This window comes from Thermothelomyces heterothallicus (assembly GCF_042370625.1).
Source record: "Thermothelomyces heterothallicus CBS 202.75 unplaced genomic scaffold P884_scaffold_3, whole genome shotgun sequence".
NCBI lineage: Eukaryota > Fungi > Ascomycota > Sordariomycetes > Sordariales > Chaetomiaceae > Thermothelomyces > Thermothelomyces heterothallicus.
The window spans coordinates 1,258,901-1,269,329 of NW_027192564.1; the positions used below are offsets into that span (position 1 = coordinate 1,258,901).

The following is a 10,429-nucleotide window of genomic DNA, read 5'->3' on the forward strand; positions in this document are numbered from 1 at the left end:
GACACCCCCAGAGTAAACTTGCTCATTCCCGCGCACAATGCTGTTGGGAAACCGCCGCACACCCGGCGGCCGTAGTGTACATAAGGAATGTGTACAAGAGACTCGGCCATGTTCCCCCCCCCCCCCTCTTTCGCTCCGCCTGGTTGTCTCTCGGCTTCCCCCTTATACCTGTTCTTTCGTTTTACTCGAAGAGACGACGATCTGCATGGGACGCCCAACAGCTCGCTGAGCTGACATGATCACCATGAGGCCGCACCCCTTCTCCGGACTGTTGATGCTGCTGAGCATCCTGCCATGGACCGCCGTCGCCCTGATCGGCCTCGGCCAGCAAATGTACTACCCGGCGTGCGGATACGCCTGTGTGAACGCCCTCTCGACCTTCCCCTTGTCGTGCTCGACCCACCACCATCATCACGCGGGGGGCGACGACTCGGAGATGGACATGGACATGTCGAGTATGGTGACGACGTCGCCGGCCTGCCGGGCCGGGGACCGGGCCTACCTGACGACGCTGGCCTGGTGCATGCACACCAGGTGCACCGGTGACGCCGCCGTACCCGCCTGGGACCTGGAGAAGTTCTGGGCCGAGCAGGCCACCGCAGACCCGGCCGTCGCCCCCGAATGGACCTACGGCGCCGCCCTCGCCAACGTCTCCGACCGCCCCCCGACCAAGGAAATCGCCGACGGCGACACGCTCAACGCCACCGCGCTAGTGCCCGAGGACGCCTGGACGATCCAGTATGGGACCATGACCACCATGGAGTTTGTCGAGACGATGCATGAGAGATACGGGTAGGTCCCCCCCCCTTTTTCGCCCCCTTTTCGCCCCCTCCTCCCCCCTCCCCCCCTTTTTTTTAAAAAAGAAAAAGAAAAAAAATCTACTTTTCCTTCTTCTATACTCCCTGGTTATTTTTTTGGTCTCGGTGGCTGTCTGCTAACCACCTCTCTCTCGCGCAACACGCAAAGCATCGCCATCGTCCTCGTCGGTTTCGGCACCCCGATTCTGTTCACCTCCCTCCGCTACCTCCCCTACATGAACCGCCTTCTCGACCGCCTGAAGCCCTACGCCGTCTACCCGGCCATCTGGGGCGGGCGCCAGGTGCGGCCGCTGCCCTACCACCTGGGCAACCCCCCGACCGTGGGGCAGGCGCTGTACGTGGCGGTGCTGCTGGTGCTCAACGTTGTGCTGACGGCCGTGTCGTACCGCTCCTTCCAGCCGAGCGCCTGGTACGCCGACCGGTACCAGGAGGTCATGGTCTGGGTCATGTACCGCACGGGCGTGCTGGCCTTCGCCCTGCTGCCGCTCGCCCTCCTGCTGGCCGGCCGCAACAACGTGCTGCTCTGGCTGAGCGACTGGTCCCACGCGACCTACGTGCTGCTGCACCGCTGGGTCGCCCGCCTCTTCGCCCTCCAGGCCCTGCTGCACTCCCTCCTCGCCCTCGTCCTCTACGACCGCACCGGCCTCTACCAGGGCGAGACGAGCAAGCCCTGGTGGGTCTGGGGCGCCGTCGCCACCGTCGCCGCCAGCGTCATGCTCGTCGCCAGCGGCCTGTACGTGCGCCGCTGGTCCTACGAGATCTTCCTCGTCTCCCACGTGCTTCTCGCCGTCTTCGTCATCGTCGGCTGTTGGTATCACGTCGAGCTGAGGTTCATGAGGATGTTTGGCTACGAGCAGTGGTATGTGTCCTCTCTCTCCCTCCCTTACAAGCTGCCCAAACCATTGGTTAGCTGTGCGACCCCAGTTCAGAATGTGATAACGATTACTCACAACGAGGCGGCGCTCAGGATATACGCGGCGTGCGCGGTCTGGTTCTTCGACCGCCTCATCCGCCTGCTGCGAGTCCTCAAGACGGGCGTGCGCCGCGCCCGGGTGACTGAGGTCGGCCAGGACTACGTCCGCGTCGATATCGAGGGTGTCCGCTGGGGCTCCGCGCCGGGTCGGCACGCCTACGTCTACTTCCCGACTCTCAGCCCGCTCCGGCCGTGGGAGAACCACCCGTTCTCCCTCCTCCCCACCTCCATCCTCTCCCGGGCTCCCGCCGCCGCCGCCGCTGCGGAGAGTCACGGCAGCGCCGCGTCCGCTCCGTCAGACGCGGAGCCAGACGATCCAGAGAAGGCCGGCGATCCGGAAAAGGGCAACATCACCACTACCACTAATACCACTACCTCTACCGCCAACAATATTAACCACACTAACAACCACCGTTCAGCAAACAAGGCAACAGCCGCAGCAACCACAACAACCACCACCACCACCACCACCACAACAACAACAACAACAGAATCAGAGACCCCAACCCGCACGCAAGCCGGCGTCACATTCTTCATCCGCAAATCCGCCGGGCTCACCCGCCGGCTCCGCGCCCACGCGTCCCTGCCGGTGCTGCTGGACGGGCCGTACCCCAACAACCGGACGGGGGCGGTGCTGCGGTGCGACCGCGTGCTGCTCGTCGCGGGCGGGATCGGCATCACGGGGGTGCTGCCGTGGTGGGCCACCTCGCGCCACCCGAACGCGCGGCTGTGCTGGAGCGTGCGGGCCGGGTCCGACCACGGCGGAGGCGAGCGGTTGGTCGAGGCGCTGAGGCCGGCGATCGAGACGCGGGGGGCGGGAGCGGCGGACCGCGAGGTGCGCGTGGGGCGGCGGTTCGACGTGCGCGAGCTCGTCGAGGCCGAGGTGCGCGCCGGGTGGCGGCGCATCGGCGTCGTCGCGTGCGGGCCCGGCGGGCTCTGCGACGACGTCCGCGCCGTCGTGGCCGACATCGGCCGGCGCGAGGCCCCGCGCGGCGTCGTCCTCGAGCTCGAGGTGGATGCGTATTCTTGGTAGGAGGAGGCAGGCAACAGAGAAGAGAAGAGAAAAGAACAACAAAAAAAAGATCAGGAGAAAATCAGATAATTAATAATTAACATGCAACCCAACCCATCTTCCCCCCCCCCTTTCTCCCCCCCTACTCAATCCCTCGACTTGCAAGCCCTGCGTTCTTGAACAGCCAACATAGCGAAATAAGCGGGCGGATGTCAAGTGGGATCATTAATTAATTAGGCTCCGAATATTCATATTCCGGAGGACGAGAGAAGGCCTCTCATCCTCCATTGCCGAGCTCTGAGCTGCTTGGATCCTCCGGTGGACAAGTCCCCTCGGTCAATCCCCGTGGTTATCTGGGACATATTTTAAATGATATAATGGCAACTTACAGTATGGGTTATACATAGCCCACAATGCATGCTTTCAGAATCAGACTATTCGGGGAGCTGATGCGAATCTTCTCGATGTGTTTTGAGAGTCCTAACTTATTGTCGCAAGACGCCAACACGCAATCAAATGATCAGTCTATTATCACTTGTAGTTAGATATGAGAGCGGGGAAGCGGAAAATATGAGCAAAATGATAAACGCGATTATACAGTGCCACCTCCGCGCAATACCATGCTCCTCAATCCCTTCTCCCTCTCCTCCAAAGTATGCTCTTCCTCTGTCTTCAGACGCACACGTGCGCGCGGGTATAGAACTCGGGGATATTTGTAGTAAGGCAGGCGTACAGGATCTAATTAGGCCTTTGCGTCCCCGCTCGCTATGTGGCCGTTTGTATTTGCCTCGACGGCCTACTTGTCGGCGGTCCTCCTCTTGTTCCTGGCGCTCAAGATGGAGGCAGTGTAGACGAGCGCGGTGCCGGCAAGCATGACGACGCCGCAGAAGACGATGAGGCCCATCAAGTCGGTGTCACCGCCGCCACCGTGGCCGCCAGCGATCGCGGTCTGGGTAGGGAGGCCGGTCAGGCTGGCGATGGCAATGATGGCGAAGAAGGTGCCGATCATGGCGCCGAGGTTGGTGGTGTCGCCGCCGGCGACCTCAATCATGGCCGGGGTCATGAGGGAGACAAAGGCGCCCGACGTGACCCCGAAGGCGAGGGCGAAGATGATCAGGCCCGCGAGAGAGTGGCGGTAGTTGATGGGCAGCCAGATGACGAGCACCGAGATGCCGGCCAGCAGGCCGCACAGCGAGATGGTGCGCAGCGACGAGCCCACCCGGTCCGAGTACATGTTGGGCAGGATCCGGCCAGGGATTGAGGCGGCACTGAAGAGAGGCAGAGAGAGAAATAGAGAAAAAGGGAGACTAGTCAGTCACTGAATTATGTCTTGTATACTTCTTATATGTCTTTGTCTACTCTCTTCGAGCGGACGAAAGAGGAAAACAGGAAAGAAACATGAAAGCTGGAGCAAGGGTGAGAAGATTTGGACACGTACTTGACGATGGAGACTGTGTAGAGGGCGATTCTTTTGGTCGACTCGTCCCCTTCGGCAAAGAGGGGTAGGTAGTCAAAGGGCCCAAAGAGACCCCAGTAGAAGAGGAAGCTGCCAGAAACAAACAGGAGATAAGTGGGCATCTTGAAGGGCTCCAGACTAATGAGGGTTCGGCGGACGGTCAGGCCCTTTGGCGGCACTGGGCTGGTTACCAGGAGGTTGGCGATGGCAAGCATGACGCCGATCATCAGAGCCGTCCAGCGCATCGTTTGGCGAAAACCGATCTCTTCAAAGAGGCGGCCAAGCATGATGGGGAACACGACACCTCCTGGAGCGCGGTTGTTGCGAGTCGTCAGATCATCATACCACGCACAAAAAAAAAAAAAACAGAAGAATACAAGACAAAGAATAAAAGTTCTGCGGAAAGGACCGAAAAAGAAAGGAAGGCAAAGGGAAAGAAAAGGACGTACCGACGGAACTGCCGCTAATAACGATGCCCATGGCCAGGGCCCGCCTCTTCTTGAAGTACTGGCCGGCGGCGACCAGGCCCGGGACGAAGGCACCGGCGGCGCCCAGGCCAAAGCAGATAGACTGGGCCAGAAAGATCTGCCAGTACTCGGTGGCAAAGGACAGGGCAATGAGACCGCCGACGCAGAAGGCAAAAGCAGGGATGAGGATGGGCCGCACGCCGAACATGTCGACACCGACGCCGACGGGCTGGGAGAGGAAGAACATGAGGAATAGCTTGGTGGTAAGGATCCACGTAATGTTAGACGAGGACGTATCGGGCAAAATCTCCTTCTCGTAGACATATTGGAAGGACCCGAGCCTGCAGACGCGTGTTAGCGTGTCCTATTTCTGTGCTTCTTTTACGTTTTTATTCCCTCTAACAAATGATGAGCTCGTCCACTGCGCAACATCATGGAAATGGGATAATGAAAGAGGCGTGTAAACAAACAAAGTAGAAAAAAAAGGAAAGAAAAAAAAGAACCAAGGCCGAGTTCTTACGCATTGATGAAGCCGAATGAGCAAAACTGGCAGAGCCATCCTCCGGTTACCGTGAGCCAAGCCCGCATGCCCCCGTCCGGTGGCACAAATGGAACCGGGGCCGGGGCCATTGAAGATTCTTGGGTGCTCTCCCGGAAGGCAGCGGCATCATTGTCGGAAGGCGTCGAGGTCAGAGACGAATCTTTGTGGTCATGTGGCCGCGCATCTGCAGCCATGTCGTGTGTGATTCGCCGAATTGTAGCGTTTCAGAGATTTTACGCCGAGAAGAAACGGGTGTCCTTTTTCTGTTACTGTCGTTGCTGCTGTCTTCGTTATTGTTGTCCTCGTCACTGTTATTAATGTTTTTGGCGTTGTTGTTGATGATATTGCCGATAATTATGGTGTTTTTGTGTTCTCCAAGAGACGGGTAATTAATTAATACTAGAGAATCCCTAACGCGCAGACAACTGCGCGAGCCATCGACCTGTTTTCTAACTGAAAACCCTGCCCCGTACACCCCATGCAGTGTACCACCGCATGCATGTCATGTTTCTCGTGTGGTTCGCACCGCTTCCGCTTCCTTCTGTCGTTGGATAATCTCAGTCTCTCCTTCCAACTGGCGCAGATGCACGCCGGCCGCGGAAGATCCGGGGAGACCCGCGGATCATCCGACCTCGCTCTGCACGCATTGCAGACCTCAAAGCGCGCTGAACTGCTAATTATTATCTGGATCATCATGCCGGGATAGCACAGATATTTTTTGGAAGGCGTGGCACCAGGGAAGGAGGGGTTTGCCTTGTGTACGGGGCTGCCTTGGAGGAAGGAGGATCAGATTACCTAGCTAGGTCTCTAACCTTGCTTAAGTGCGCATAATTATCGAACGAGTCTTTTAATAATACCTGTCCTCCTGTCCTCCTCTTCAGTAGAATGGAAAGAATAACCAGGAGGGAAGTACTTGTATCATAAGCTGGGAACGGAGAGAGGGAGGAGGGTAGCAGAGCTCGTTGAAATATTTTCAGAGTGAAGGCGGTTAGTCCGACTATACGTAGTAATCCGTAATCTTACAAATATTTCCGTATTAGGCAATTTTCTTGATGATTCTTTAGCAACCACGCTATACATGGGATCTAGCTACCTATTATGGGCAAAGTGTTCGGTTAATAGACCGAACTAAGCCAAGTGATTGGCTGCATCTTTGCGTTGCCTGCTCCGGACCGTCCGAGGATGTTCCGCGAACACACTGCGGGGACACACTCTTAACACGCTCAGGCGCACCTTGAGAATGGCAACAACCCCTTGACCGCCTTCCGCTTGGAAACCACGTCCCCGACAACCGCCCTTCTTTCCGCCCTTCAACAATCTGCAGTGTGCCAGTTTGCCTAGTTATTACTTGGACCCCGCAGAATCCTTCGTGAACCACTTCCGGCTCCACGGATATTCCGCGGCTATTTAATTATCTCCCATGCTCTTATCCCCCCTTCCCTTCGGTTTTAATGCTTTCTCGTCATGAAACGGAGAGCCGTTGATCCGGCCGACGACGAATCTCTCGGACCGCTTCAGCACCGGCAGCGGCAGCCGAGCCAACAACAGCCCGCCCAGAACGGGCAGCCGCAGCACGCCCTGCCGGAACATGCCCTGGCCCAGCAGAATGGCCAACAGAATCCCCACCAGCAGCAGAATAATGGCCCCAACCGGCAGCGACAGCAGCAGCAGCGTGGTGGCCCGTTCTACGGGCGCCGGCAACCCCAAACCTCGTGCGACTCGTGCCGCAAGCGGAAGCTCAAGTGCGACCGCCAACAGCCGTGCTCCAGCTGTGTGACCCGCGGCTTGCCCTGCCATGGCCAGCCGAATGCCGCTGGGGGTGCCATCGAACAAAGGTCTGGCCGTTGTTATTGTTGGTGGTGCTGTTGTTTTCTGGTTTCAAGCTCCCTCCAATTTCACGGTTCGTGACTTGTGGCGTGGAGGTCTTTTATTCCATTTTCTATTGAGCTTTAATTATTTTCAGCTCTAACTTTTTTTTTGTTTTCACCTTCTCTTTCTCCCCGTGCCCCCCCCCCCCTCCTCCTCCTTCTTCTTATGTTTTTTTTCTAGTTCCGTAGCGTGCCACGGCTAACCGTTTGCAGTTCTGACCCGTCGTCGACCACTGATGCCATCCTGCGGAGGCTTCATGCTCTCGAGAAAGCTGTCTTTGGTAGCCACCAGGATCAGCGGGACTTCAAGGACAATGGCGACCACGGAGACTACCCACAGAACGGGTACCGCCCGGATGGGCATATTCAGCGGGACCAGACTTCGCAGGCCAGCAGCTCTGATGACACTCCCCCGCTAACGCTATCCTCTACAGGAGGGACGACGGTAGAAACGGCAGGGTCGGCAGGTACAGCAGGGACAGCAGAGACAGCTGCCACAGTAGGCCCTCAGGAGCCCGAGCTCGGCCATATGGCCACCATACCGCTAGGCCGGTTCCGGAACTTTAAGGTCGGCATCGCCACGCACCGGGCCGGGTGCCCCCTCGCATTCCTCGGCACCTCCGTGCTAGAGACGGGCGTTATCTGGATAATGTCCCGATCTGCCGCTGCCAACCTGTTGCAGGACTACCTCGACCACGTCTACCCCCTCCAGCCCATCATCCATGGCCCCACCACACGGAAACTCCTCGGGGACTTCTACGATGGGCTCGCCCGCCGAGATCGCCTCGCGCCACATACGGCTGCCTTCCTCCTGGCTCTGGCCGCCGTCAGCGCCTACTTTTGGCAGCCCGACATCGGGCGTCACAACTACTTCGCCGCCGTCAAGGAGGCCGTCGACGCCTCCTTCATCTGGCGCGACTGGGCCTCGGATATCTTGGTCAACACGGCCCAAGAGCCGGGAACCAGCACCTTCGAGGGCGTCCAGGCCTGGGCCCTGCTCTCCTTTTTGGTCCAGACTGCCGAGGGCGCCTCCCACCGTTTCCGCTTCCTGCACAACTGCTCCCTCGCCGCCGCGCGCGAGCTGTCGCTCCACCTCGTCGACAGCCCGACCAAAGCAGATCCTTCGAACCGTGCCGGCGACGAGAACCCCATCAACTGCGAGCTTAAGCGGAGGATCTGGTGGCATATTGCCGTGACCGACTGGTAAGAGAATATTGCTCCCTTTCATCAACTTTGGAAACTCTCTGTCACAGAATACGGACCAGCGCAGAAGATGAAGGGGAAAAAAAAAAAAGAAAGAGAAGAGAAAAAAACTAAGAAAGCAGCTAAACTGGGGGGGATAGAACGCTAAATTTAGAGATCACAGGCTGCTCGGCTTCGCCGGGGGCCCGACCGAAGGCACGTACTCAGTGCAGCTGCGCCACATGAGCGTCCGGTATCCGAAGAACGTGAACGACGACGAGCTGGAGACGCTGGACGACTCGGTGGATGTGCCCCTCCACCGCTTCACCCAGATGTCGTACTTTCTCCAGCGGATCCGCATCGGCGAGATCATCCGGGCCGTTCTCGATGCCAGCAGTCCGGGAGACGCCGACGTGAACATCTCGGATTACAACAAGGTCTTCGCCTTCGACCGCCTCTTCGAGCAGGCCCTATCCGACTTGCCCGCCTTCTTCCGGCGCCAGGACCGCCTCCCACCCCGGAGGCCCGACATGCTTGACCTGCAGCTCGTTCTTCTCCAGCTCGGCCTACTCTCGCGTCGCGCCCGCCTGCACCGCCCCTTTCTCCTGCAGCAACACGGCCGGCATGGTGGATCTGGCTTCCACCGCAACCGGTCCCGCAACATCTGCCTTCAGTCCACCCGCGCCGTTGTCTCCCTCGGGATCGACATCATCCAACGCTCCCTGTACGTTGACCAGGCACCAACAGAAACAGCAACGACAACAACAACTATGGACAACCCCGTGCTCAACAAGACGCCTGGCCTCTCGGTCCACCGCCTCGGCCTCGTCATCAGCCACCTCTCGGCCGCCTGCACCGTCCTGGCCATCTACACCGGCAGTGCTAGCAGCAGCAAGGGACGATTCACCGAGGGAAACGGATTGGAGAATGGAGAGGAGGATGACGACGACCAACTGAACCGGACCGCCATGTTCCACGAGCTGGCGCAGGCTTGCCGCGTCCTAGGCGCCCTCGGCACCGAGTCGCCCGTCGCCGCAGATTTGCTGCGGAACCTGGTCGGCCTCCTGAACCGCTACCGCGTCCCCCCGGTCCAGCAGGGAGCGGCGCCGATGGTAAATGATAAAAATGGTGATGGCAGTGGTGGCGGTACCCGGAGTAGCGGCGCTCACTTGATGAAGGAGGAGGAGAGGGAGCAACAGCAGCAAGGGCTGCAGCAACAGCACAACCACCAGCACCAGCATTATCAGCAACAGCAGCAGCAAATCGTGCCACCCTCATGGACGCCCGCGAACCAGATGGACGACGGAGGACGGTTCCCCCTCCCCATTCCGGACGTGATTCCGCAGCCTGGTCCGCCCGTGATTCTTGGTGGTGACGGCGGCCCTCCGCCTCCGTTCAGCCTGGACGGGTTGTGGGAAGGCTTCACGATGGGCTCGAGCGACGACTACACCCAACTATTCGCCAACTTGGACTATTATTGCGGCATCGCCTAGGAAGCATAATATGGCACTAATTATGCATTACACACGCATGTGCACACGGACACATTTTCTTTTTCTTTTAAGGAGCGCATGGTATGTGCCCGGGAGAGTATTGTCTGGGAACATTGGTAAGGAGAGGGCGTTGATAGATTGATTAAACCCGATGACTTGAATGAAACATCGGCAAACATCAGATCGGTCACGGGAAGGTAAATACACAACAAACCATTGAAGGCAAACACACATCTCATAAGAGGGAGTTTTGTATTGTTTGTTGCGAGGGACTCGGCGTTGTTTAATTAGGTACGCACACACACACACCACCAGGTGTCAGCGCCTCGTGGTCCCATTGAAACCTAATAATTCACTGGAGTAATAAGTCATGCTATGCTCACTCACATTCCGTACGCGACGAGGCAGGAGCATGAGGCGGAAGTCGTGTTGCCGATAATTAAAGTAAAAGGAGAAGCGCTTGGACGTCTTGTCGCGCTTGTACCAACGGGTATGGGAACCAAAAGGGAGAACCGGCTCCCGTTAGGGAACCACAGCCAGGATGGTAGGCTATAAGGGCGCCCAGACCCGGCCACAACGGGTGATGGTAAAGAGGCGGCCCGCGGGGATGAAGCCGGCC

The 10,429-nt window shown here is 58.3% G+C and overlaps 3 protein-coding genes across 3 annotated transcripts; 2 read left to right on the plus strand and 1 right to left on the minus strand.

The window, feature by feature from the left end:
* Positions 1-244: 244 nt before the first annotated feature.
* On the plus strand, positions 245-2,824 carry P884DRAFT_267291 (ferric reductase like transmembrane component-domain-containing protein; the record flags this gene model as incomplete). Its single annotated transcript, XM_069442092.1, has 4 exons — positions 245-792; positions 967-1,677; positions 1,729-2,204; positions 2,283-2,824. The coding sequence occupies 4 exons, from the start codon at positions 245-247 to the stop codon at positions 2,822-2,824; spliced, it is 2,277 nt and encodes a 758-aa protein (XP_069300724.1).
* Positions 2,825-3,178: 354 nt separating this feature from the next.
* On the minus strand, positions 3,179-5,461 carry P884DRAFT_316125 (major facilitator superfamily domain-containing protein; the record flags this gene model as incomplete). Its single annotated transcript, XM_069445277.1, has 4 exons — positions 3,179-4,071; positions 4,242-4,566; positions 4,709-5,067; positions 5,247-5,461. The coding sequence occupies 4 exons, from the start codon at positions 5,459-5,461 to the stop codon at positions 3,600-3,602; spliced, it is 1,371 nt and encodes a 456-aa protein (XP_069300725.1). The 3' UTR covers positions 3,179-3,599.
* A 2,203-nt stretch (positions 5,462-7,664) lies between these two features.
* On the plus strand, positions 7,665-9,810 carry P884DRAFT_192252 (uncharacterized protein; the record flags this gene model as incomplete). The annotated part of the gene is made up of 2 exons (XM_069437660.1): positions 7,665-8,338; positions 8,502-9,810. 2 exons carry the CDS (start codon positions 7,665-7,667, stop codon positions 9,808-9,810), a joined length of 1,983 nt encoding a protein of 660 aa, XP_069300726.1.
* Positions 9,811-10,429: the final 619 nt, after the last annotated feature.